Genomic DNA, 27,893 nt, shown 5'->3' with positions numbered 1-27,893 from the left:
CCCTTCCACAAGAACCAGCAACTTTTTAGAAAATCTTTTCGAAAATGCTTCATGAAAACGGCGGGAGATGGAACTTTTGTGAAAAGTGGATTAAGCTTCGTGATCTGCGCTCATCCATGTTAATGTTTTTTTTAATTGATGTGGTTTATTTGACTAACGTCAAAACCACACCGTCTCCGGCGTGTCTGCCGTTTCCGTGGAAACGGACAATGTTTTCAAACCTTCTTGACGCGTTTTCATCAGACCCCAACGAATGATCGAATGTTGTTTTTCCCCCGAAAGATTCAAATCAAACGGTGAAGACAGTTGAACCCGGAGCTTTAGAACCTGTTGTTCAGGTATCTCAGGTATCCGTGTTAACTCAACAAAGCTACTGAACAAAACAAGTAACCACACTTCAACAACACTCAAGTTTCATTCACAGACTATTGAAAATCAATGACTTCCAAGTGAGCGGTTTCACATTTCTGTGATTTGTTTTCCTTTTATTCTGCCCTTTCTCCAGTTTCAGACTATCAGAGGTATGAAGGAGGAGAAGATATGCAGCGGATAGTGAGTGGGACTAAGGTGACAGCTGTTTTGGCAGTTCCTTCGGTATGCTATCAGATTCCTCCGGTATGTCGATAAGGACGAAGCGTCTTGCGGCTGTAAAGCAGGATCCTGCGCCGGCGGGGGCGGCGGATACCGTCATCCAGTCTGACAGAAGCACTCGGTGACGCCGGGTTGAGAGGAATGCGTGGAATGGGAGGAACTCGGCCGTGCTCCTGCACAGGTGAGTCCTGGGAGACCGGTTCGTCGGCAGAGCCCGGGACTGGAAAACAATCCACAACTCTGACGCTGCAAATGGAAGGCTTGAGTCATCCCAGTCGTCTGGGTCTCCGAGGACTGACTCAGCAGCTATTTGTGGAACTCCAGACTTCCCCACATCAAGCTGAGATCACTAATGTTTTTATTCTGTGTATCTAATGAGGAATAGTAAATCCAGTTGTGGGAGAATCTTGTTGAAAATGAAGCAGATTGAACTTTCTGAAAGGAAACAGACCTGTAAACAACGCTGCATTCTATACATTCCTCGGCAGGTCTGGTCACCGGTGTGGGACTGTTGGAAGTTTTGCACGATTCCTCCACTTGGAGCAGCAAATTCGTGGTTTTTCCACTTGGAGCGAAAAGTGTCCAAAATTAAAAAATGAGATGACTTTGGTCAACAAAGTCTGAATCAAAAGTAGAAGATTCACTTGATTATATCCCCTTGGGGCAACAACGCTACACTTTCCATGGGTTTGTTCAATGCAAAGTTATTCGTAGAAGAGAGACAAGAAGCAAATATACATAAAATAATCGACCCTTAACCCTGACAAAAAAGGTTCTGAACGTTGTACAACTTCAGTGTTTGAGATCAATTATTGTTTAATGGTCAGTCATATCAGACTCTTAGATCATAATAGTTTATACATATAAGCAAATAGATTTACAACTCGTGTATAAATGTGGACATAAAGCTGTAATCTATAGAAAAACACGGAAACTGCACAAACCTGTATATAAAGAGGAGAAAATTTGCTTTAATTTATTTTAAGAACTTAATTTAATCATTCTTAAAAAAAAACTACTTTATTTATGTTTAATTCATTTTTTAATTTAGTTGATAAAGTTCTAATGTAATTCTGTACTAATTAATTTTTTATTTCATAAATATATATATATATATATATATATATATATATATATATATATATATATATATATATATATATATATACACACACATATAAACGCTTCTGCCACTCACAGTGAAAAAAATTCAATTTCACCTCTGGGTTCTCGAGGGACAACATTTCTTCAATATCAGCAGCAGCTAGCAGGCACAAAGTAAAATTTGCTTCGGAATGTTTCTTGTTCTTGTTTATTATTTCATTCAGTTGCATGATTTATTTTGCTTTTCTTCAACTTCATTTATTTAGTTTTATATATTTTAATATATTTATTTTTTTGTTTGTTTTTTTGTTGACTTTAATTTAATTGATTTAAGTTTCAATTCTTTGTTTCATTTCATGAAAGTATTTCTTTAATATAATGTAACGTAATTACATTTTTTTTGCATTGATTAAATTAAATTTGAATAAAGTGAATTTGTTTCATCATATTGTCATTTTGTAATTATTTACATTTAAATCAAATTGATATCATCCTGTGCTGGTGTAACCCCTCATATGATGCAGAATTAAAAAACAATGAAGACGATCTGACCTCCACTCCCATACAAGCACTGATAGCTGACAGCAGCCTGCAGGACATTATAAAAAATATAGAAAACCCATGGATCAAGCTGACACTCAAAACATGGAAAACAGTAATAAGAGAAAGAAGATATTGTGGTCCTGAAGTGGCGTGCATACGATACAGTTTCCTCCAACTATCTGGGAATATCAATGGAAATGCAGCAGCTCACAGAGTTGGAGAGAGTTCGACTGGAAAAGCCTGATAAGATACTTCATTACACCCTATCACAAATCCCGCTATAAAGATAACTCCCCAGCCATTATCACGTTTTTTGGGACTGCCTAGCTATTAGAACTTATTGGAAAGAGATTTCATAATGCAATGCAAGCAATTTTTGGGAAGTAAAAAGTTTTTTTTTTTTTTTTTGGACTGATGCCTGAAGAATGGTCAAAGAGAGATAAATATTTGCTCAACATTCGGCTAGTTGCAGGAAAAAAGGCCCTCATGAAAAAATGGCTCCTTCAGGAGAGTCCAACACTGACGTCTGTGCACGGCCCTGCATTTGAGACGATCAAGAAATACACACTTTCCTTTCCCACCTGTATCTCCTGACTCCAGAGCCACATCCCCCTCCACTCAGGACACCTAATCCCCATAAAGCCCCTTAACGCCGCGAGCAGGAAGTGAAAGAGAGCGAGAGAGAGCGAGAGAGTGAGTCTGAGCTTCATGACCTCCAAAGCCGATTACAGGCCGGCCGAGTTTCACACACGGCTCCGATCGGCGCCCAGAGAGAAACGTAACCTCCCGGTCGGGCCTGTAGAAAGTGTTTCAGCCAGCAGAGAGCAGCACCGGAGCTTCTGCAGACACGCTGCCGCCGCTTCCTGATGCTGCCCCGACCTGACCTCCACAGAAAGCAACGCACTCTGACAGAAATCTGACAAAAAAAGGTCAGAAATCTGTAAAACAAACAAACAAACAAACAAAAAAAACTGAATTCTTTTCATTTTGTTCCCCTTGTTCCTTCAGCAGATGAGACTTACAGTATGATTTGAATTAGAGTCACAGAAGTGTTCTCAATAACCGTGTTGATCATCTATTGTGGTAACAGTTGCCGCACTGAGAAAAGACACGTCCCAAACTAGCAGCAGTTCTATAACCAGTTCACAGTGTTTACCCAACACAGAACATTATATAACCAAACTAAACAACAACAACAACCAAAAAAAACATACAAATTAATAAATTCAACATTTAAGGTGAATATGAGCAGAAGCCAAACAGCACCAACGCACTTTGAGAAAAATGTCAGAATTCTAAGGGGCGGTAAATGAGAGTGATGGAGGAAAAAAATGTTAGAATTCTGAGTCACAGTTCTTACAAAGATTAGATTTCTGAGAAAACAAATCGTAATTATGAGAAAAAATAGAATTCTGAGGAATTCTGAGTAATAAAATGATCAGGATTCAAAGATTAAAGTCTGATTTCTGTGAAAAAGTTCCAAAGTCTACATCAATATCAGCATCAAACCTTTAGTTTTTTATTGATTTCATTACCTTCTGATCATTTACACTGCTGATTGTGCGTCGTGGTTTATTTAAAAGGCTGTATTAGCCTCTAATTAAGGGCTGCAGTGAAAAACGCATTGGTCTCGTCCTTCACCTCTTCCTCTTTATTTGGGATTCCCTCTCAGAACTTAACTAGAACACGAGAGAAACGCCTTTTCCCACGAACTGAACGCAGGAACCAGTCTGTCCGGTATGACAGTTGGAGCCGGCGGCTCCTTTCAAACAAAACTGATTGAGAACATTCATCTATCAGATCTTCTGACATTAAGCTGGACTAAAGTCAAGTGATGGCTCAGTTTGTTTGTTTTTATTTTAGCACGGAACTGCTTGATCTCTGAGCTGCCTGAGCCACTGTTGTGCTTCTTTCAGACTCCCACTCAAGCTGAGACCGCCAAGACGGCCGTGTCTGTGCAGAAACCGCCGCTCTGACCGCCCGCATGAGATTCTGCAAACGTCTTCACGCTGCTGAGCGTCTGAGCCGAGCCGCAGGGTTAAAACACGCCGGCCCCAACAAGAGTCTGCACTCCTGCCAAATGTACGGCTCTCATCACCTTTTAGATTCAAGAATTAAGCTCTATCCTCGACCAGTGCCTCATTTCTTGTTGCTTCTACATGAAATTATGATTAAAAGAAAGGATTAAGGGAACATTTTACAGATACTTTTTACTGAATACCTTGTCACCTTGAAATGCCAGTCTCATCTTGGAGACTGAGGCCGGCATTTTCATTGAGATGTTGGAGTTTGACTTTGCAGAATATGGTCTAATGTCGTTTATTTCCTGCCGCCGTTTCTCACTGTAAAATTGTGCATGTCAAACTAGAGGTAGGACCCAAATGAGGTGCAGTATGAATTTAATTATATCGAAGACGAGGACGTGTCCGAGCAGATTTTGGCATCGTCTTGTGTAAATATAAAGCTTGGAGCGAGCAATAAAAATCCTGTGAAGCTGAAGCTGCCTGGCTGGTTCCAAGTAAATGTCAGGACAGCCTCATGGCTCGGCAACACCCAATTAAAGTAAATCTCTGAGTGGAAAGGATCTCATGAGGTTCCTGTCAGGCACTTGTTGAAAGGTATTGCCTCACTAGATCACTGGATCTCCTGATAGATCCATATGGTTCTGTTCTAGGTCGGATCACGGAGTGCTGGAGCCAAGTGGAAACAGACTGTGGAAGGGAACTTGATTCTAAACAACAATGCAAAGTTCGGTGCATCTTTATTAATAATGCATCTTAAGGAGCAAAGCCATGGGTGCTCAGTTTGTCCGGTGTGTGCAGCGGTTGAATAATCTCTCGAACGCCACGTCCAGGTAGACAGACTGCTTTATTCAGATGTCACAGAGATCAGTAACAACATGCTGCCCGGTCACAGCCAGGGCGCGGCCGTTCACTCGTTTCTTGAAGCAGCTGTCATGACAAGTGCAGACAGAAGCAGCAACCAGAACCAAGCCAAAAAAAAAAAAAAATCACATTATAACCATCATGGGACAAATAATAACAATGATAATAATATGAATAAAAATCCTTACACCCAAATATTGAAAACAGATTTACTCTGAATTGTGTTTGTTACTGAAAGCAAAGCATTTCATGCACAGATTACTTTTTCCCCTCGTCCTCAGTGTACGCAGTTCAGTTGTTCAACATCTTACGGCCATGCCGGTACACAGACCGCTTCCTTCAGCCGCAGAGAACAACTCAACTGCAGAGCTTGTGCGCAATGGAAAGAGTCATGGTCATTATTGAGAACTCCAAGAAGTCTATCTTGCCGTCTTGGTCAAGATCGAGATCCTCCACCATCTGTTTCACCTTCTCCGAGCCTCCGGGATTCTGTGAAGATGAAGAACACACCACCGGAAAGTTAGGACAGTTTCCAAAAATCCTTTCACCAATATTTATTGCATGCGTCCGTCGAGAGATTTGACGGTGGTTTAGTCCACATGAGAGCAGCACGCAGAACAATAAGCAGAGCTCATATACTGCACGTTCTGGGGAGATGTACCGTACCTTCAGCAGTTCAGGCAGCTCGGTCTCCAAGAGTTTCTTTGCCTCCGCTTTGCTCAGCGTGTGGACATCTTCGTCCTCTTTCGCGTATTTATCAAAAACTTCCGAGAGGCACTCAATGACATGCTTGAGAGCGGTCTGCGCCATGGTTTTTGCTTTTTGGAGGTTCGGATGATGGCGACCAGCAGGCGAGTGGAAACAGAGGCTGAGCGGTCTGCTTTTATATCCTCTGAGCGACGGGCGTGGAGCCGAACAGCAGCGGTGTTTGCAAGTAGGGTGCGGCTCGATGGAGAGGCGTGGGCACAACAGGAATGTTTTCGTTTTCATCTCATGGTTTATGGCGACAAAGTGTTCAATGTCTCTTCATAATGTTCGATGTCGACTCTTTCTGTCACTGTGAAGCAGAATTCATTGAATAAATTCACTTTAATGAAGAACTGGACAAAAGAAAACGCCAGGTAAATGACTGACATGTGATTGATAAGAGTCTTTTACAATCAGGGCAATGATTACAATCTGCAATCGGGAACAATCGTTTAGTTCTTTATTTTTGTGGAATATTATTTTGTTTTTGCAGAACAAGTGTCCTCAGAGTTCACCACCTGAGTATAACCAGACTCAGAGGAGACTTTCTGCAGAAACAGAAAGAAACGGTAGAAAGGTTAACAAGAATGTACGAGTTTTTTGGTTTTCCAGCTTGGAAAAGAGGTTCTGGACAGCAGGTTGAGGAAGTAACGGAGAGGCGTGGGGTGAGACGGAGGGGCATCACTTTCCACTCCATATCTCCCTTCATGCTTCTTTGCTCTGGGCATTTTCATAAAGGCAAATATGAAAGTTTGTTGTGTAAGTAATGTCACTGAATTTTCTGCTTTCTTCTTAATAAAGTCACTGTTCTCACATTGGCTCACCTTTACTAGCTCTCATCTTGGAGGCTGAGGCTGACATTTTCTTTGAGATGTTGGTCTTTGAATTTGCAGAAAATGGTCTAATATTAGTCTATTTCTTGCAACCGTTTCTCACTGTAAAATTGTGCATGTAAAACTAGAAGTAGGACACAAATGAGGTGCAGTATGAATTTAATTATATCAAAGACGAGGACGTGTCCAAGCAGGTTTTGGCATCGTCTTGTGTAAATATAAAGCTTGGAGCGAGCAATAAAAATCCTGTGAAGCTGAAGCTGCCTGGCTGGTTCCAATTTCTAAATGTCAGGACAGCCTCATGGCACAGCAACACCCAATTACAGTAATTTTCTGAGTGAAAAGGTCTCATGAGGTTCCTGTCAGGCACTTGTTGAAAGGTATTGCCTCACTAGATCACTAGATCTCCTAATAGATCCATATGGTTCTGTTCTAGGTCGGATCACAGAGTGCTGGAGCCAAGTGGAAACAGACTGTGGAAGGGAACTTGATTCTAAACAACAATACAACATTCGGTGCATCTTTATTAATAACGCGTTTTAAGGAGCAAAGCCATGGGTGCTCAGTTTGTCCGGTGTGTGCAGCGGTTGAATAATCTCTTGAACGCCACGTCCAGGTAGACAGACTGCTTTATTCAGATGTCACAGAGATCAGGAACAACATGCCGCCCGGTCACACCCAGGGCGCGGCCGTTCGCTCGTTTCTTGAAGCAGCTGTCATGACAAGTGCAGACAGAAGCAGCAACCAGAACCAAGCCAAACAAAAAAAAAAAAAAAAAAATGACATTATAACCATCATGGGACAAATGTTGAAAAATCCTTACACCCAAATATTGAAAACAGATTTACTCTGAATTGTGTTTGGTACTGAAAGCAAACATTTATTGCCCAGAATAGTTTTTCCCCGCAAATCCTGAGTGTGCGCAGTTCAGTTGTTCAGCATCTCACGGCCATGCCGGTGCACAGACCGCTTCGTTCAGGGTTCAGACTGAACCCCAGAAGAAGCGATAAAAGGAAAGTTTCATGACCAACTCCGTGAACTCCACGAAGGTGATCTTGTTGTCCTTGTTCTCATCCAGATTGTCCACCACCTTCTTTACCTCAGCAGAGTCGTTGGGATTCTGTGAAGATGAAGAACACACCACCAGATAGTTAGGAAAGCAACCAAGTCTTAAAAAAAAGTAGATGCAACGTTTGGAAAAGTTGTTGAAGTTTTTTTTTCCCCCATTACTGTCATAAATGAAAAAGAGTTTGTACATGTTCTTCATATACCTTCTGGAGAGATGTACCGTACCTCAATCAGCCCAGGCAGCTCGTTCACTAAAAGGTTCTTTGCCTCAGCTCTGCTCAGAGTCCAGGCGTTCCCGTCCTCTTTCGCGTATTTGCGAAATATAGTCAGGAGGCCACCGATGACTTTCTGCAGCTCCGTCTCGCTCGCCATGGTCACTGCCTTTTGGACGTTCGGATGATGACGGCCAGCAGAAAAGCAGAGAGGGTGAGCAGCCTGCTTTTATATCCTCTGAGCGACGGGCTTGGAGCCAGCAGGTAGACTCCCTCAGGCAGCTGACGTCGCGCCGCCCAACGGGCCGAACAGCAGCGGTGCCGATACAACAAAAATGTTTGGTTTTTTTTAATCTCATGGTTTATTTTAAAAGTGTTCATAGCAATGTCGCTCTGGAATCCCTCGATGTCGACTCTTTCTGTCATTGTGAAGCAGAATTCACTGATTTGAGTCACTTTACTGAAGAACTGGACCAGAAAAAACATCAAGTAAATGTATTGACATCAGACATGTGATTGATAGAGTCTTGTAAGTATTTTGCTGAGCAATGATTAGAAAAGTTGAGTGCTCAGTAAAATCCCACAGAGTTAATTGAAACATTTTTTTTGTGTTTTTGTATAATTACAGAATTGAAGTCCACGCTCTTGAGAGTTAAATCAACTGTATTGAACTAGATAATCATTTGACACTGTGTCAGATTTCCAACAGTAAAAGAGTCAAATTAACATCAATTCACAGAAGCAACACTGCAGAGATACAGTGTTTTTTGTTCACCGTATATCCTTGTTTGTGTTTGTTTTGTCTACGCTGAAAAGTCTTAAATTTATAAGAGCGAGTTTTATTGGAAAGAAAACCTTTCTGAAAGGATTTATTTTAGTTTCATCAGTAGTTTTTCAAACGTGTGTATTTATACTGGAATAATAATTTTGTTCCCCTTCTGGAGTAAATCAGTAAATCAATCTGTCTGTATGCATGTATATATTGCAATACAACACCATTCAGTTCATACTTTGTCAAATATCTTTATTGTATTTCTGATGAATATAAAGTATGGACTTGACAAAAACAAAAGCAAACCTGTTTTCAGTGGATACAGTTGTTTGACATTAGAAGACCATGTAGGTACACAGACTGCTCTATTCAGCCGCACCGAGCGAGACTTTGGGCTTCGTAGCGGTCCGAGGCGACACTGGAAACCAACTTCATGAACGTCCGGAAGCCGAACTCCAGGCCGTCATCCACATCCAGACCGCCCACCAACTCTCGGACCTCGTCGTCGTAACCGGGATTCTGTGGAAACGAACAACAGGCGGAAGTTTAGGCAGAACTCGTGTACGTTCTGGAGAGATGTACCGTACCTCGATCAGGCCAGGCAGCTGATTCTTCAGAAGATCCTTTGCCTCTGGTTTGGTCAGTGTCTCGTCTTCTCCGTCCCTCTTCGCGTATTCGCGAAAGACAGCAAAGAGATCTTCCATGATTTGCTGCAGCTTCGTCATCGTTGCGCTGGTTTCTGCTTTTTGGGCGGACGGCGCCGTCGGGACGATAACAGCCAGCAGACGAATGGGAACTGAGGGGCTGAGCAGTCTGCTTTAAACCTTCTGAAGAATGGGCTTGGAGCCAGCAGGCAGCTGGCGTCATGCTGCCCGACGGGCTGAATATCAGTGTTATTTGCAAGCAGGCCTAAACACGATGCAGAGGTGTGGGCACAACAAAAATGTCCTTTTCTTTTTTAATGTTGTGACTTGCGGTGGCAAAGAGTTCGCAGCAACGTTGCTTTTTGATCATTGCTAAACAGAAAGCAATGATTATAATCACCTTACTGAAGAACTGGACAAAAAAAGTATGAAGTAAATGTACTGACATGTGATAGACAGAGTCTTTTAGATGCTTTGTAAGTTTTCACCACTGATATATCAGCCACATTTTACTGGGCAATGGTTAGAATATGCGATAGCAGATAACTGCTTGGAGTGAAAACTCATAAACAGTACAGTGCTGCCATCATCCTGTCAGGGATCAGCTTCAAACTTTGCAAATACAGAACATTACATTAACACACATTTTCTCATTCACACTGCTTACTAGACTGTCTCAGTTGGTCTTTACTGTCCAACTATACCCACACAAAAAGGAGAGAAACTGACAGTAACTTTAACGATTAAACTGAAAAATAATGAAGAAACCAAGCTGCATATATCTCAGCAGCTTTGAAGGGAATACACAAGAGATAATGATCAATAAGATGATGCTAACATGACTTTGTCAGCTACTTAGTGATGTTGTTAAGGCTAGGCTAACGCCGTAGTGATAGCTTGCTAGCAAGGCTATATGAGCAAGATGCTCTTATATACAGAACTGGATGTCAAAGTTATGGTTACTGTTAGAAAATATTGTATATTACTAGTATATCACTGCCAGAATGTTACCAATATAGTATATATTGTATATATATATATATATATATATATATATATATATATATATATATATATATATATATATATATGTGTATATATATATATATATATATATATATATATATATATATATATATATATATATATATATACATATATATATATATATATATATATATATATATATATATATATATATATATATATACATGCATACAAATACATATAGATATACACCCCTGGGTATGGGTTTTAGGATAGTTGAAATGATGTTAACTAACTATCTAGCTTCACTAGAGCTGTAACTTCTGAGCATCTATCACATTAATTTAAATACGTCAGTCCACTGTTGTGGATGATGTGGACACAGAAAAACATATTTTAACAATACTAGGCTAACACAAAATAACTTACTGGACAATTTATGGTCTCAGGGTTTTCCCATTTTACCAAATAAGCTTTTGCCTCTGTAGTTTTAGTATTCCCATCATTCGTTATTTTAATATTTTAGATCTAGCCCTCCACTACATATTACACCCCCTTTTGCCTCGATCTGGAGGATATTGCACTGGTGTTGCTCCAGAAAGAGTCAACGACACACACTGGTGACTCAACTACAAAACTATAGAGTTCCAGGAGAATCTGGACTGGGAGTCATGGCTGTGGTGCTCAAAGACAATAAACTCTTGCTGTTTTCCTGGATGAGGCTTCAGACACCAGTCAGGACATTGAAACTGTCAGGTGACAGAAGGTCAGAGTCTCTTCTCCAGCCTGCTGCAGTGGTTTGTGGGAGTGATGGAGTTGCTGGAAGCATTCAGACTCTGGGTTGTTGCCCTCACCCGACTTCATGCCGACTGAAAACCGGTCTGCTGGCTCTCACCCTTTCTCTTCTCGGAGAGGAAGAAAGCCAGCCAGGAGGCGTTTGATGCTGCTCCACATCCAGTGGCAGCCGGTGACAGATATTCCAGGTGGGGCTGTGCTTTATGAGCTTTATGGCCCATAAAAGTCAGTTTCAGTAACCAGCCCAAAACGATTGAACGTGAACAACCTGGACACCAGTATTCTGTGAAATAATAAACATGTAATGCCAATATCAATAACTTGAGGAATTGTTATGCAAAAAAATAAATAGCGTGGTGCACAAACAACTTTCTGGATTAACACATTTTGACACCATTTTGACTGTGACAGCAGTGCCCCCTTGTGGTGGAAACTGTCATTGCTACTGTCTCTCTCGAAAAATTTCAAGCCCATAAAGGCGTCTCAATCCACAACACTGATTGGATGAATTCCCGTTGCCACATGAGAACCTCTTGTCAGTGATTGACTGGTTGCTGTTCTGACACAGACACACATTTTTTAAGCATATTTCTCGAGAAAGGTTAACCTGTATTTTTTTCATATAAAATATTATTGAAAATTTAAGCACTGTTTATTGTTCGTCTTTTTTCCATTTTAAAAATTAAAATGAAAAAAAAAACACCAGGAAGGGGCAACGCCCAGTCGTCCTCCATTGGCGAGCCACCTCTGAAAAGTCAAGCTTCTGCCCAGTCCCTGGAGAATATCTGTGTCAGACAATGCTATCCTAAAGAAAGACTCACCACAGACTACAGCAGCTATTTATTTGATGATCATCTTGTAAGTTCATGCAACAGATGACTCCACACTCGATAACCATGCACAGGTAAAAAAGCTTTATTGGGACGTCACAGTGAACAGGAACCAACGGGGGTTTGGTCTGGACTCCGCTGCAGCGTGTCGTTGGTCGGTCGGTCGGTTGGTTGCTCTCTCATTTCTTGGCGCAGCGGTCATGGCAGGCACAGGTGATAGCAGCAACCATGACCACAAACTCGCCGAAGTCCACCTCGGCGTCCCCGTTGAAGTCCAGGCCTTGCAGCAGCTTGTCCACCTCCCCTTGGTTCTTGGCTGCCTGCAGAGAGCGGAACAGCGAGCAGGGCTGTTAACTCGGGAGGGCTCAGATTGGCGCTGAGCGCATCTGACTGGTTTACGGTGTTGTTTCTCCCTGAGCCACACCTCTGATCTGTGGAATTTCCTCCTCATAACTCCTTGTTATGTAACGTTTAGTGTGGGCGTGTGAAAATATGAGGTCAAAGAGACTCTGAATCGCTCCCGAGATAAGAGAGATTCCCTCCAAGGAAACACAAACTCAATTATTCTGAGTCACAAATTGAATGAATTTTCCGTGAATTTGGAAAAAAATAAAACAGAATGTAGTTGGTCAATACCTTAAAACTTCATTAAAAGTTATCAAAGACACAGTACCTGCAGCAGTCCGGGCAGCTCCTTCTGCAGCAGAGTTTTGGTCTCAGTCTTGCTCAGCGAATCGGGCTTCCCGTCGGCCCCGGCGTACGTGTCGAAGACGTTCATGAGGATGCTCATGGCCGTCTCCAGCTGCGTCATGGTGGCTGCTTTGCGGGTGGACGGGGCCGTTCAGGTGAGGAGAAGTGTCGCGGTGGTGGGTGTCCCGGGGAGTGGTCTGAAACCGAAACGGTCCTCTCCTTTTATAAGCTGGGCTTGGATCCCGCTGGGACGACCTCCACCTGCAAGTCACGCTGTCTGAACCGTTTGCTATAGGTGGCGGCTCCATCTGTGTCAACATAACCTTCGACCGAGCCACACCCAACGCACATATCACTTGAAAGAGCCTGGTTGAATCATTTACATGGTGATTTAAGGCAACAGCCTTTTCTTTTTGGCATTTCAGGGACACAAGGGCAGCAGATTCTGTGATTTGATTCATCTGGATCAAGGCAATGAATTGAAAGCAACTCAGTTTTATTCCTATAGTGAGTTATGTATCACATTCAATCACAGCACTGAGTCTCACAGCGTCTCACAGATGTGTCTGAACTCAGTCGTCTGAACAGTTTATCGCTGAGGAGCTCACTGATGTTTTCACTGACATCTTTAACATCTCGTTGAGCCAGGCTGTTGTCCCCACATGCCTCAAAGCCACCACCATCATCCCGGTTCCTAAGAAGCCGTCTCCATCCCACTACAATGACTATCGCCCGGTCGCACTCACCCCCATCCTTATGAAGTGCTTTGAGCGGCTAGTCATGCAGCACATCAAGTCTGCCCTCCCATCCACCCTGGATCCCTACCAGTTTGCTTATCGGTCCAACCGCTCGACCGATGACGCCATCGCCACTGCTCTCCACTCAGCCCTGACCCACCTGGAGACCAAGAACTCATACGTCAGAATGCTGTTCATCGACTTCAGCTCAGCATTCAACACAATCATCCCCCAGCAGCTCATCTACAAACTGGACCGGCTGGGACTCAACACCACCTTGTGCAACTGGCTGCTGGACTTTCTGACAGGGAGACCACAGGCAGTTCGGGTTGGCAGCAACACCTCCGGCACCATCATTTTGAACACGGGGGCCCCCCAGGGATGTGTGCTGAGCCCCCTCCTCTTCACTCTGCTGACCCATGACTGCACACCCTCATCCAGCTCAAACCTCTTCATCAAGTTTGCTGATGACACGACCGTGGTGGGTCTCATCAACAATGACGATGAGACAACCTACCGGAGTGAGGTGAGCCGCCTGGCCACGTGGTGTCAGGACAACAATCTCCACCTGAACGTGGAGAAGACGAAGGAGATTGTTGTGGACTTCAGGAGAGAGCATTCCCAGCATGCTCCACTGACCATCAACGGTGCTGCTGTGGAGAGAGTGAGCAGCACCAAGTTTCTGGGTGTGCACATCTCTGAGGATCTTTCCTGGAACACCAACACCACATCACTGGCTAAAACAGCTCAACGGCGGCTCTACTTCCTCCGTAGACTGAGAAGAGCGAGAGCCCCGACCCCCATCATGACTACCTTTTACAGAGGCACTGTAGAGAGCATCCTGACCAGCTGCATCACGGTGTGGTACGGCACCTGCACCGTGTCCTGCTGCAAGACCCTGCAGCGCATTGTGAGAGCAGCCGAGAAGATCATTGGTGTCTCTCTCCCCTCCCTCTCCTCTATTTACAACACCCGCCTCACCCGCACAGCCACCAGGATCGCAGGTGACCCCACTCACCCTGCCCACAGCCTCTTCAGCCTGCTGCCGTCGGCTAGGAGACTGCGGAGCCTCCGGGCCAGAACCAGCAGACTCAAGGACAGCTTTTTCCACCAGGCAGTCAGGAAGCTAAACTCCCTCCCTGCTCTGCCCCCACTCCCTGTCTCTGCCCCCTGCCACTGACCTCAGGCCTGAACTTTTCTGTGTTTTACTGTGTTATTAGTAAATTATTTTATTTATTTGTTTGTTGCACCGTGGGTCCGAGAGGACTGTAATTTCATTTGTGCTGTATGTGTTTATGTATGGCATATTTGACAAATAAACTGACTTTGACTTTGACTTTGACAAGATACGTGAAGATGAGAGAAAGCCCCTGATCAGTGGTTAACACCTCGGTGAGCGTACAGCCGCCGTCAAAGTACGGCGCAGTAGTGTCAATACCGTGCGGTTTTATTTGATTTCACGAGTGAAGGAGTGCCACCCGGAAACCTTTTACCTTCTTTATCAGCCTGAAATGGGCTGGGTCATTTAAAGTTAGAGGGCCACTATCAGGCCATCATTCATACTTTGACATTAGAGCAGATAAATTACTCGCCCGAGCAAACACACTCAAACCTGAGTGGAATCAGAGGTGACGGTGGAGAAACTCATCCAACAAATCAGACTGTTACTGAAATTTAACCAGAATTAATTAGAATTTGGAGGGGGAAAAAAAGGAAAACAGGAGTTGATCTGTCACAAAGTCAAAAGTTGAGGCACAACGCTGACGATACGTTAGAATTAGGGATGTGCGAGTACCGATACCAGGTATCGGTATCGGGCCGATACTGGCCTTATTTCAAAGTATCCAGTACTTTTGAAGGCTGCCGTTGCCAGCCGCCGATACTCAAGGGAAGAAAATCCCACCTGTAGTAAGTCCTCCAAGCTGGGAGTTGGCGCTATGCTGCCGCGGGTTGACTTCTCCATGAGCGTCACATCCTGTGAGGGGCAACATGAATGAATCGGCAAGAACGGCTGCTCGTCTCACCAATACTTCACCGGTGTGGAAATTCTTTTATATAAGTGAAAACGAGCTGAGCTGTGCAGGATGCTAACTATGCAACGCAAAAATTGCTAGAGGAGGTGCACGATCCTGTTCGTTTAACACTAGTAATTTGTTGAAACACCTCAGGGTGAAGCATGCAGACGAGTAAGTATAGAGAGGTTGACGCTGATGTGCTGGGAAAAAGAAAACTCCTGCAGCTAACTCCACGGCGAACTCTACAGAAGACCGAGAAACTGAAGAGCACCGATCCGAGAGCAGTACAAAGAACACAAGCACTTGCAGAAATGCTTGCACTCGCCAACTTACCCCTGTGGTTCGTGGAGAACGTGGGATTCCCACAGTTCATGGAGGTTGTTCAGCTGAAATATGAAATCACCTCTCCAACCACGACAGTGAGGACTTTGATTCCAGAGGTGCACGACTCCATTAAAAAACAAGATAGCATGAACTTTAGTTCATGTAAAGTGTAAAACTCAGAGAAAGCTGATTTATCTTGCACTTTAATTCTTTTGAAAATGTTAAAATGAGTTAATTTAAAAAAGTATATAACTCAGAGTTGTTTCCATCTTGTACTTGAGTTCATTAAAAAAAAAACCCTGAAAACTCCAGGAAATTGTTTTATCTTGCACTTAATTTCATTTAAAAAGGTGTAATACTCAAAGAGTTGTTTGCTTTATTTTTCACTTAAACTCAGACTGCTATTATTTTGGACTTAAGCAGAGAGCCTGTGCTGCTTTTTTTTTTTTTTTTTTTTTTTTTTTTTAGAAATGAAAGTCATTTTTCAAAAAAGATCTGTCATTGCATTATTTGAAATGTTATGTATCAAAAGTATTTGTATGAGTACTCGGTATCGGTGAGTAAGGAAAATGGAGTATTCGTACTCGGTATCGTCCTGAAAAAAAAAAAAAGTGGTATCAAACATCTCTAGTTAGAATGAAATAGGCAAACAAAAGTCACGGTGAGCCAGGTGAGGAAACGTTCTGAGGTGACAGCAACATTTTAACAGACGCTAAATTCAAAAGGTACCAATTGAATATGATAATTTGGGCTTCAAAATAAATGTATGTTAGGTCTGGTATGAAATACCCTCAAAAACTGCACCTCAATCTTGATCGCTGTAATTTAGAAGAAGAGCAAATGGCGGTTACTTAAATAACCCCAAAAGTACGGCCTTGTTTTCACAGCGACATTTTAAAGTCAAAACAGAGTAAGGTCTGTTTGTGGTTTGGGTTTGCCGAAAGTTTCCGTGCCGACGGATGTTGTTTTTCGGAACGTTGCTGTGTCAACGTGAAAACTATTCAGAAACATAAGTGCAAGAACGAAGCATGTCGTCATGGAAGCTGAGATTCTCAGTTACATTCACCCAACCAACTCTACGACTTCTATTTTACATTTTATTTATTTATATTTTTTAGCTTGTTTAACCCTTTTTTTTTTGGTCACTTTTGTCATTTTATCAATTTTTTGCTTTTTTTTTTTTTTTTAAAGTTTTCAGTTTTGTTCAGCCACGAATCAGAGTCGTGCAATCAGTCCTTTTGACAATAAGATCGAAAAAAAGTTTATTTGCACAGAATTTTCTTGAAGCTGAAGGACGCCACTGCAGAGCGGCTGAAGAGTAAACATGTATACGAGTGTGTACTGTGCAAAAATAGGTAAATGTGGTGAAAAACCAGTTTAAAACATGAAGTTAAAGTTTCTTGCGCAGCTTGTTTAACGTGAGCGTTAAAAACAATGCGTTGTGAGGACAATGTGGAAAATGTGAGCGTCAGTGTGCAGCTGTTTCTACATCTACCGCCCCGAGACGTTGCATCTTAAGCAGAGGCTTCGCCCGTCACAGGCGCTCTTTCCACTTCCTGGGCTTGACCTATTATGCCGTGACCCCGCCACACCACACTTTCCACGCGCCGCGCTCTCTGCGAGCGATTGTGAAACTGGCGCCTGTCACTGCAGAATCAAGACCCTTCAGTGAGCAGTTTAACCCACTTCCTCTTTCTAATCAATTTTTAAAGAAAACAAGCAAGACCACAAACTGATACCAGAGCTGCCAGTTTATAGAAAAATGCAAAAAAAAAAAAAAAAGGAACAAACGTGGAAGTCTTTACAGAGCTTAGCTGTTATTTTACAATATTTACAAGCTGGAAAGCGGCGGCGGCGGCGGCGGCGGAGCTTTCCACAATGGCTCCTCATTGGCTTTCTTTTGTCTGCCCGTGCTGAAAGTAGTCGACCGACTCGTACACGACCACCTGGCGCTGAAACAGACACAGAAACAAATGGGATTACAACACAAAGGGCAGGTTTTGAACGTCTGGCCGTCTGGCCGGTTAGAACCTGAGAACGACCGCAGGGTGTGCAGACGGCCCGTCGGAAGAGGCTTTACGCTGTTTGGCAACAGAAGCTGTTCTGGATGCTGTGGCAGGCACCGACATGTAGAGCAAAATAAACATGCAGCTGTGCAACATGTGCAGTACAGGCACGGTTCTTGATTTATCTTCTAGTATGTTGTTGTATTTGGCATAAGATCAGCTGTTATTGCATCGTCCTGATCAGGCGATAATGATCGGGACTGTCTGTAAATAAATATTTTGTTTTCATCTTTGTTTCATTTGTATTCAACACTGATTTTCAAAACTGGTCTAAAAACAGCTCATCAAGGTAAAACAGCAGAAAGAGCTGGAAAGGACGGATTTGCTGAATAAAAATAATTTTGAAGGTAACTACTCAAAAAAAAATGTAAAATATACAGTGAAACCATAATCATTAAAATTGTCAGTGGAGGTTTTTTTTTCGGGAATTTAAAAAAGAGAAAGAAAAAAGAAAAGGGGAAAAAAGGAAAAGAATTTAATGAAAAAAGAAAACCAAAATATGTTTTTAAAAAAAGAAAGAAGGCAATTCAGAAAAGTTATTTAAAAAAGGGAAAATGACAGTAGCCCGGTCGAGCGGGTCGTCTTATAACCGGAAGGTTGGCGGTTCGATCCCAGCTCCCGCAGGCGTAAAACTGTCGTTGTGTCCTTGGGCAAGACACTTCACCCACCTTGCCTAAGTGTGCATGTAGTGTGAGAATGAATGGTTGGTGGTGGTTGGAGGGGCCGATGGCGTCAGTCTGCCCCAGGGCAGCTGTGGCTTACAGCAGCTTACCACCACACAGTACGGTGTGAACAGGTTAACGTGATATTGCAGTGTGAAGCGCTTTGGGCTCTGTCATGCAGGGTAAAAAAGCGCTATACAAGTGTAGTCCATTTAAAAAGGAAAACTGAAAAAATATTAAAAAAAGAAAGAATGAAAGGATAAAGGCAAATCAGAAAAAATATAAGAAAACATTTAATGAAAAAAAATGCAGAAAAAAAGTGGGATTGGAAACTATTGGAAGTGCACAGTAGCTGAAATGAGAAAATCCATGAAAAAAAGGGGGAAAGGCTACAAGAGCTCAAAATAAAATATAAAAAAATACACAACTTGGTACCTATGACATTACACGAATTTTTCATAGGTAAAATTTATTATTATTTTTCTTTTTTTTTGTAAAGGGGGTAATTAATTAATCTGTTTTTTCATGTTTTTCAGCTCAAACAATGAACTATAAACAGAGACCCATCATTTGAGTTAAATGGGGGTTTTTTTAAACCATAACCAGGTTTAACTGATGTATCGGACACTTCGACTCTCAGTGCTGAAAGGTAGAGAACCGGGGATATTCTATCTGCGAACCACACCGCCGTCCATCCCTGCTTTTATGATAACAAACTTCAACTTTTGTAGATGATGAATTTTACAATGAAAGTTACTGAAATAAAAAGGAGATCATGCAAATCCAGCAAGTTAAATCATTTCAATTGTAATTTTAATAAATGTGATTACAGTTGAGCAGATGTGGTGGGATTTTGTTGATAGATGTAATAGTTTTAATTGGTTTATAATTGTTAAAGTGATTGTAAGACTATCATTGATTTGTAATTTTAGAACTGCACTGAGAATTTATTTGCAATTTAACAATTTCATGGTAACACAATGTTTGAGAAATCATAATTAAAAAAAAAAAGAAAATCGGTTATTTTACTTGTTCAAATGGGTAAAACAAAAAAAAAAAAAGAGAGAGCTTTCCTTAAATTTGCACAAAACTGCCCAAGCTTGAGACGTGGACCAGCTGGATGATCCAGACGTACGTTTGGTTCTCATACTGACCCACTGCGACGAGCCCGTGGAGGAGGTGGTGCTGTGTTTGTCCAAGTCCGAGTCAACGTGGGGGGTTTCATAGATCAGCCGCGCTGCTTGTGCTGAACACACACAGACACACACACACACACACACACAAATATCCACATAATGTATATTAAAAAATTGGATTTTTTGTATTTTTGTTTTTACTGTCATTATAATTCTCTAGGCCATTCATTTGTTACTTCTTCTTTTTTTTTTAAACAGTTTATACCGAACCACAGAGACGTGGAAGTCTGAGCTGCCCGTCTGCTTGTGGCTTTCAGACGACAACAGGAAAAAAGTTTCAACATCATGTTGGACCGTCAACAAAACCCACTGTGCATGGTTTCCGCTGAAATAAACATTGTCACGAACATCTCAAACAGTAAACAGAAGAAGCGTTTTTCTTGTCAGCGGACTGTGTGTGGTGTACCACAGGGCTCCGTCCTCGGCACACAATGCTTCTCGCTCGAGTGACGCTTGTCTTTGTCTTTTTCCTGACGCAGCTCTGAGCTGAGACTCTGAGCTGAAGCCTGCTTTTCTTCAGTTCTTCTGAGCTCACCGACGCTCCTGGATTTCAGTACCGGGGCCGACAGATTTAGGTCACAAAACCCAGGAAAGAAACTGAAAGTTTATGTGGTCTACTTCCTCTTGAGTGATACATTCCTTTAGGTTGAATACATTAACGAGAAGGCGCCCATCCAAAGTCTGATAGTCTGAAGAACAACCTTCAAATGAAGGAATCACAATGGCAGTCATCATAATCACTATAAAAATCAGTAAAATTCCCTCAGTCAGGCCACAGCCAACAAATCAGAATATTTTCTTGAATTTTACACTCTTTATTGGATCAATCCTCTAAATCTAACCGGCCTCTAACTTCAGTAACACCGTCACAGTCCAAGAAGCCCTCATGTTTTTCTGAAACTATAAATCAAACTGAACAACCAAAATACCAAATAATGAACCAAATGCACAGCAAACCAAACTATATATCTAACTTCAACATGTTTCGCTGCATTTTGACACTTCTCTTGGCTACTCTTCCTTCTCCTCTCCGCCGTCAATGTCCGATAACTTCATCAAACCGAACACAGAACAACTGAGTCTGTTTCTTCAGAAAGCTGGATATTTCACAATGCAATGACATTTAAGAAAGCCAGTGTCTCATCAGCACTCTGATTATATTTCACAGCTCTGACTGTGAACAATTTTAACCACTTCCTTCCAAAGAACTCATCTCCGTGATGCTTCATAGCATCAGCCGTTTAGATTTTGGGTGGGCTGAGTGAACTGACATTTCATCAGTCCAAGATGTGATTTTAGAAGAAACTCACGCGGGATGGAAAGACGGTGTTCAGGAATGGAAAAAAGGAGTTTTAAAAACATATCTGTACCTCGTTTCCTTCGCAGAACCGTGAAGAAGCAGGTGAGAGCGATGAGCAGCAGCGGACCCACAACAGCCAGTCCGATTATTACAGGAAGACTGCCTGAAGAACCTGGACACATGTAGAGGTTATTGTGAGGATAGGATTCCAAATAAAAGAAAAGACTTTCAGCTTACCTTCTCTTCCATCTTCTTTCTCTTCTCCTCCTTTAGGTGTAACTGTGACCACTGTACCTTTTCCCTCAGTCTCAATCAAAGTGGGTATGTACACTGTCACTTTACAGATGTATATCCCAGAATCCTCTATTGAGGCACTCTTAATGATCCAATCTGAGCAATTAGTTGAATTACCCTTGTGATTTTCTGTTAATAGAATTGTTGAATTTGTATTGTTCTTCATGTTTGTGGGCTTCATCTTGATGGAAACCCAAACTCCTTCAATGCCCCCCGTCCAGCAGCAGGAGATGTTTGCCGTCCCCCCCTCCTGGACGGAAACATCAGGACTCTGTGTCACCCGAAGCGTTCCTGATGAATCACCTGCAAGGAGTCAGGAGAGAGATCTCAGAGCAGGTCGGAGTGTGGAGAAGCTGCGTCGGTAAAGTCTGGTGTGTGTCTACTCACTCCAGGACGAGGGGGTGCAGAGAGAGGCGAGCAGCAGGCTGCTCAGCACCAGCTTCATCTTCACTCTGTGAAACGTCGACGGACACCGACGCTCTTCTCACCTCCGCTTTCAGTCTCCGCCCCTCCTCACTAACTCCACTTCCTGTCCTCAGAATTCATCCATCTGATGACAAGTGTGAAAAACCACAGCTGCTGTTTCTTCCTCCTTCACACCGAAGGCAGACGTCTGCCAGAGAGACGCCAGTTTCCCTTTTGTCTGTCATTGAGCTGTTCTAATGTCACGTCTCTTTAGGTATTGATGTTTACATTGTTTTATTGGGTAGACTTTACATTCTCCCAAACCTGGCAGCAGCAGAATGAGAATGAGTCCTCAGACGACCCAGAGAGCCTGAAGGGAAGGTCTGCTGGAATCCACCAGCTTCAAGTCCAAACGTCACTGAAACTTTGCAGTTTATTTGAACTTTTAAGCTTCATCTTGCATGTGGATGTTGAAAGGATCCAAACACTTGAGATGCAATTTTCTGTATTCTTCTTGAAATCCTGAAAAGTGGTGTTTCCAGACAACATACTCTTAAGGCCTGACGATCCAACCCTTGCAGATTAGCTCAGAAGTTGAGGTTGAAGGATCAAGTCGCCCACCAGGGGGAGCAAGTCTGTCTGAACTCTTCAGGTCAGGTCTTGATCTTTAGTGTGGAGGCCCTGGGTTTGATTCCCAGTGGAGAAGTGTGTGAAAGGAGCAGCTGATTCCATCAAGTAAAGGAAAAAAACTGACAGATTATTGTTTCAGGGTAGAAAACAGCGTGTCTTCTCTCGCATCAAAGGACGTGAGGTCTGGAAGCTTTTCACACATTGAGATAGGAAGGAAGTCAGAGGTGTTCACACATCTCACCCTGCGATCAATACAAACTAGAAAAAAAAAAACATGCTGTGACATTGAGGTTTCAGTCACAAATGGTTGTCTTTTCACTTCACATTTCCTCTTGGTGTTTGCGTTCTGTTTTGGTATCTTGCACTCTGTGTTTCACTTTTATTTCTGCGTTGCACCGAAGTAGGTTAATTTACAGGAATGACTGAAACAAGACAAGAGAAATGCTCATGGTAGCTCCTGGTTGTAGTGGAAAATCACGTTGTAAAATCCAATATTTGTGAAGCAGAATTCACCGATCGCTTTGGTTTGGCTCTGCTGCTGCCCGGCTTTCTGGCGAGCTCCGACCTGTTCTCTGTATCGCCCTGCTCGTTCTGCTGTTTACCGACTGACGGATCTGCTGCTCGGGTGTACCATCGTCACACTCTTCTGTTCATCAGGGCGCCCATGGTGGATTATGGCGTTTCCACTCCTTGGGGCTGTTATCCGCAATCCGCGGCGCCTGATCCGTCCGTGTCAGTCGCTGACGGCGTTCCTTGCAGCGGCGATGCCTCACGGCTACACTTTCATCAGCTCGCCCAGACTCTCCGGTCGCGGTGGAGGACTTGCTGCCGTGTTCAGGAGCCGCTTCGTATGTCGCTCAGTGAGCACCGGATCATTCTCTTCCTTTGAGCTTCAAATGACTAAAATTGGTCGTAAAAATCCATTGTACTACATTTTAATTTACCGTCCTCCAGGCTCAAATGCATTATTTCTGGCTGAGTTTTCTGACTTCTTGTCTTCTATTCTTAAACTATCCAGAGTTCTCATTCTGGTGATTTAAACGTACATGTTGATGATGTCTCGAATGATTTGGCCACTAGCTTTATTAGCATCACTTAGTCTTTTAACCTCACGCAGCAGACCCAACACATAATCGAGGGCACACTCTGGATCTTGTTTTTACTTTGGGTTTAAATATTGATTCTTTATTCGTTGAGGATCTTTTTACTAATGATCACAGCTTTATTTTATTTGATTTGTCTTTCAATCTGGATTCCTTACCCTGCCGACCTCCCATACGCTCTCGCATACTTAATCCCCTCTCTGCACTCTGCACCGCCCTCCTCACCTGAACCTCTCCGCTGTGGTGTGCCCCAAGGCTCAGTCCTTGGTCCAGTTCTATTTTACCTTGTATTTGCTTCCTCTTGGGCAAATAATAAATCAGTTTAAAGGTGTCTCTCATCATTGCTATGCTGATGAATGTTATAACTGGAAGGTTGGCGGTTCGATCCCCGCTCCCGCAGGCGTAAAACTGGCGTTGTGTCCTTGGGCAAGACACTTCACCCACCTTGCCTAGTATGAAAGTTGTGAGAGTGAATGGTTGGTGGTGGTGGGAGGGGCCGATGGCGCAGATTGACAGCCTCGCTTCCGTCAGTCTGCCCCAGGGCAGCTGTGGCTACAATAGTAGTTTACCACCACCGAGTATGGTGTGAAAGGGTGATGTGATATTGCAGTGTGAAGTGCTTTGGGCTCTGTCATGCAGGGTAAAAAGCGCTATACAAGTGTAGTCCATTTACCACTGTCAGCTCTGAGTGAGTGTGTGACAGCGATAAAAAACTGGATGGCCAAAAACTTTTTGCAGCTAAACTCTGATAAAACTGAATTTCATATCTCTGCTCCTCCAAGTCTTGTCCCTAGGATCATAAATGGTTTATGTCTCCATACCTCCATGATTAAACCTTCCGTTAAAATTCTTGGTGTCACTGTGGACCAGGCTCTGACTCTGGACCAACATGTGAAACTTCTGATTCATTCTTTATTCTTCCAGTTGAGGAACATAGCCAGACTCAGGCCCATCGTGTCTCAGACTGAGATGGAGATGCTGATCCACACGTTTGTATCATCACACCTCGATTACTGCAATTAGCTGTTTAGCTGTCTCAGCAAAGCGTCTCTGGATCGCCTGCAAGTGGTATAAAAACACCGCGCGTTTGAGGTTGTGGCGGCACCCTCTCTGTGGAACTCCCTCGCACCTAATCTAAGATCAGCGGACACTGTCGACTCTTTCAAGAAGCAGCTTCACACCCATCTTTTTAGACTTGATTTTCTGCGATTTGTTGTTTCTTTACCTGTTTTTGTGTTGATTTCTGCTCAGTGTTTTTATCCTGTTTGTGGTTTTGTAAAGCACCTTCTGACATGATGATCTAGAAAGGTGCTATATAAATGAAGTTTTTTATTATTATTATTATTATTAGTATTAGTATTAGTATTAGTATTATTATCATTATTATATAGAGATGAAATGAGAGTATCTGGCAATAATGACCATCGGTGAAAACCACAGCTATGAAGCAGGATGTCAGAGATGAATTTCATTATATTTGAGGAAGTGAGGAGTGGATTCAAAAAATCAGACACAGCAGGTGGCGAGACAGTGGCTCTCTTTATCCCAGGACAGGAGAAAGGGGAGGGGGAGTACCGAGCCAGCTGAAACATCGCTGTGCAGGTTTTAATCGCTCCAGGACTGGGCAGGAATTGGAGTGGGACCGACGGGTCAGCCTTCAGGGCCTGGTGGCTTCACAGAGGATTCCAGCTCTGTTGTTTCAGAAGGCGGTTTGCTGACGCCCCCCTGCTGTGAGCTGCTGCAGCTGCATGCCTGAGAGGAAAACAAACGAAGCTTTAAATCATGATCAGTGCAGAAGTTCCTTCGCATTCTGTGAATCCCAACATTTACCTGCTGCCTGCTGTTCAGCTTTCCTCCTGAAGCAGTAGAAGCAGGTGGAGACTGCGACGAGGACGATGACAGGCAGACACCTGAGGCAGGTGATGAGCACCACCAGGGAGGCACCTGAGAACGCCAAAGAATGAATCCATGAAAACCAGGTGAGCCGTCTGTGGAGACACTGGAAGGAGAACTGCTCCTGAATCAGTGCCCTTTTCATTTGAGCCATGCAGGATTTTTGGGTGTGTCATGGAGATAATGACACTGATTATAAATCATGGTGTTACCACTCCCACAACAAGAAGGTTACAGCCTCATTAAATCATGCTAATCTGGATTATTAGCTCCGTGTAAAAGATAACAGGCAGCTGTGGCTCAGTTAGTAGAGCAGGGTGTCTCTCAACTGGAAAGTTGTGGGTTTGATTATCTATTTGTAGGAAAAATACCAACAAACTAATCAAAAACAACTGATTAAAATAGCAAAAGAAAGGAATTATCTCCAAAAAAAATAATGGAAACCTATAATGAAGTGCTAAAACTGGAGTGGCTTAAAGGTGGAGCCCTGTGGAACACCACGAAACTGACTGACTGCTTTAATTTCCAAACACTAACATTTTTTTGCACCAAAGTAACGAAAGAATGACCTTAACCTTATAACCTTGACCTTTCAGGTCTCACAGTGGATTTCTGCTGCTGGTTACAAAACATATAAATGACATCCGGCTGCAGCTCAGCATGAACTCTGACCTCCAGGGATTGACCTTGGGATCGAGGGTGAACCCATAAGCAACCTGGACTTGATTCAGAGTCGGAGCGAGTTTATTCTAAATGGGGTGATCAGAGCCAGGGTCAAAGTTCATGAACAGAGTCCAATGAACCAGAGAGCTGAACTAAAGAGGGGAACACAGAAGGAGCCGACTCCAAAACACACAGAGGAACATCAGGTGGACGACCAGAGACAGACAGTGTGCAGGACTGGACTCAGACAACAGGTGGAGCTGAACACACACAGTCATTAATGCTCCTCCATCTCGTTCAGAGCAAACTGTATTTCCTTGAAATACTTCATGGCCTAAGATGCTCTTTGCTGCACCACAACCACAAAATAGGTCAAGCAGGTTTTAGTTGTTTCAGAAAAAACTGAAAAATATGTGATGCAATAAAATATTCTCACAATTTAACTTGTGTCTTCTTTTTGAACAGAATACTTTTGGATTTGAAATAGATTCAAATAGATTTGAAACAATAATGACAAATAAGTGTGACAAAAAACTTGAAATGTTTACATTTAACAATAAAATGTGCAAGTTTTATTTATTTTATTTTGTTTTCTAAAATGCCCCTGTGACTGATCTTAAATTCCGATCTTAAAATTACATAAAGCGACAAAATGCACGTATTGACTGTGGAGAACAGGAAACCACAGCGTGTGGTCCTCGATACGTTGAACCACTTTTGGACGCTTAGAGCTGAACAATTACTCACAAGTACAAAAGCATTAAAGTTTTGGATATTATCACTGTTGGGTATTTTGGATAACTTGATGTAAAGTCATCACATTTCTGAGTGAAATAATCACATTTAGTGTATTTTTATTGCTGTCAAATGTCAAAACATTTCGGTCTTGAGATAAAGAGTTTGATTAAAAGACAATAAAGATTATGCTCAATATATTCTGTTAATTAATAAATCCATTGGCAGAGTGCAGAAGAGAGCGGTGAGGAGCAGCAGGTCACCGATGGACGGCCTGAAGAACATGGACTCCATGGAGAGGTTATTATGAGGATGATATTACAAAGATTAGAGAAGATTTCCAGCTTACCTTCTCTTCCATCTTCTTTCTCTTCTCCTTCTTTAGGTGTAACTGTGACCACTGTACCGTTTCCCTCAATCTCAGTTAAAGTGGGTATTTCCACTGTCAATTTACAGATGTATATCCCAGAATCCTCTATTGAGGCACTCTTAATGATCAAATTTGAGCAATTATTTAAATCAGCTTCATGAATTTCTTTTGATAAAATTATTGAATTTGTATTGTTCTTCATGTTTGTGGGCTTCATCTTGATGGAAACCCTCACTTGTTGAAAGCCCCCCGTCCAGCAGCAGGAGATGTTTACCATCCCTCCCTCCTGGACGGACACATCAGGACTCTGTGTCACCCGAAGCGTTCCTGATGAATCACCTACAAGGAGTCAGGAGAGAGATCTCAGAGCAGGTCGGAGTGTGGAGAAGCTGCGTCGGTAAAGTCTGGTGTGTGTCTACTCACTCCAGGATGAGGGGGTGCAGAGAGAGGCGAGCAGCAGGCCGCTCAGCACCAGCTTCATCTTCACGCTGTGAAACGTCGACGGACACCGACGCTCTTCTCACCTCTGCTTTCAGTCTCCACCCCTCCTCACTAACTCCACTTCCTGTCCTCAGAGTTCATCCATCTCTGATGACACGTGTGAAAAACCACAATGAATAACTGCTTCGAATACGACCAGTTTCCGTCACTTCATGGAAATTCATTTTATTTAAAGGTGAAATGATCTCAGTTCGGCCTCAATTTATGTGACTATGTTTTCAAGTAAAAATGTGTATTAGTTGTTCATTAACTTTGGGTGGGTGGTTCAGTGAACCGCATGGCGGTTCAGGAACTTACT

At 42.8% G+C, this 27,893-nt stretch overlaps 5 protein-coding genes across 5 annotated transcripts; all 5 read right to left on the bottom strand.

Annotated features, from left to right (window-relative positions):
• Window positions 1-5,087: 5,087 nt before the first annotated feature.
• On the bottom strand, window positions 5,088-5,992 carry LOC115385257 (protein S100-G-like). Its single transcript, XM_030087233.1, has 2 exons — window positions 5,790-5,992; window positions 5,088-5,612 (listed from the first exon to the last, which is right to left on the bottom strand). The coding sequence occupies exons 1-2, from the start codon at window positions 5,931-5,933 to the stop codon at window positions 5,481-5,483; spliced, it is 276 nt and encodes a 91-aa protein (XP_029943093.1). The 5' UTR covers window positions 5,934-5,992; the 3' UTR covers window positions 5,088-5,480.
• A 1,322-nt stretch (window positions 5,993-7,314) lies between these two features.
• LOC115385252 (protein S100-G-like) lies at window positions 7,315-8,206 on the bottom strand. Its single transcript, XM_030087222.1, has 2 exons — window positions 7,997-8,206; window positions 7,315-7,823 (listed from the first exon to the last, which is right to left on the bottom strand). The coding sequence occupies exons 1-2, from the start codon at window positions 8,141-8,143 to the stop codon at window positions 7,686-7,688; spliced, it is 285 nt and encodes a 94-aa protein (XP_029943082.1). The 5' UTR covers window positions 8,144-8,206; the 3' UTR covers window positions 7,315-7,685.
• Window positions 8,207-8,990: 784 nt separating this feature from the next.
• Window positions 8,991-9,560, bottom strand: LOC115385242 (protein S100-A12-like). Its single transcript, XM_030087211.1, has 2 exons — window positions 9,343-9,560; window positions 8,991-9,274 (listed from the first exon to the last, which is right to left on the bottom strand). The coding sequence occupies exons 1-2, from the start codon at window positions 9,478-9,480 to the stop codon at window positions 9,125-9,127; spliced, it is 288 nt and encodes a 95-aa protein (XP_029943071.1). The 5' UTR covers window positions 9,481-9,560; the 3' UTR covers window positions 8,991-9,124.
• A 2,494-nt stretch (window positions 9,561-12,054) lies between these two features.
• LOC115385862 (protein S100-P-like) lies at window positions 12,055-12,931 on the bottom strand. The gene is made up of 2 exons (XM_030087947.1): window positions 12,685-12,931; window positions 12,055-12,331 (listed from the first exon to the last, which is right to left on the bottom strand). The coding sequence occupies exons 1-2, from the start codon at window positions 12,820-12,822 to the stop codon at window positions 12,191-12,193; spliced, it is 279 nt and encodes a 92-aa protein (XP_029943807.1). The 5' UTR covers window positions 12,823-12,931; the 3' UTR covers window positions 12,055-12,190.
• Window positions 12,932-16,966: 4,035 nt separating this feature from the next.
• LOC115386278 (uncharacterized) lies at window positions 16,967-21,840 on the bottom strand. Its single transcript, XM_030088521.1, has 5 exons — window positions 21,683-21,840; window positions 21,239-21,598; window positions 21,072-21,173; window positions 19,660-19,751; window positions 16,967-17,729 (listed from the first exon to the last, which is right to left on the bottom strand). Exons 1-5 carry the CDS (start codon window positions 21,738-21,740, stop codon window positions 17,664-17,666), a joined length of 678 nt encoding a protein of 225 aa, XP_029944381.1. The 5' UTR covers window positions 21,741-21,840; the 3' UTR covers window positions 16,967-17,663.
• Window positions 21,841-27,893: the final 6,053 nt, after the last annotated feature.

Source organism: Salarias fasciatus, chromosome 3 (assembly GCF_902148845.1).
Source record: "Salarias fasciatus chromosome 3, fSalaFa1.1, whole genome shotgun sequence".
Classification (NCBI taxonomy): Eukaryota; Metazoa; Chordata; class Actinopteri; order Blenniiformes; family Blenniidae; genus Salarias; species Salarias fasciatus.
This window is presented reverse-complemented; position numbering and strand designations above follow the sequence as displayed.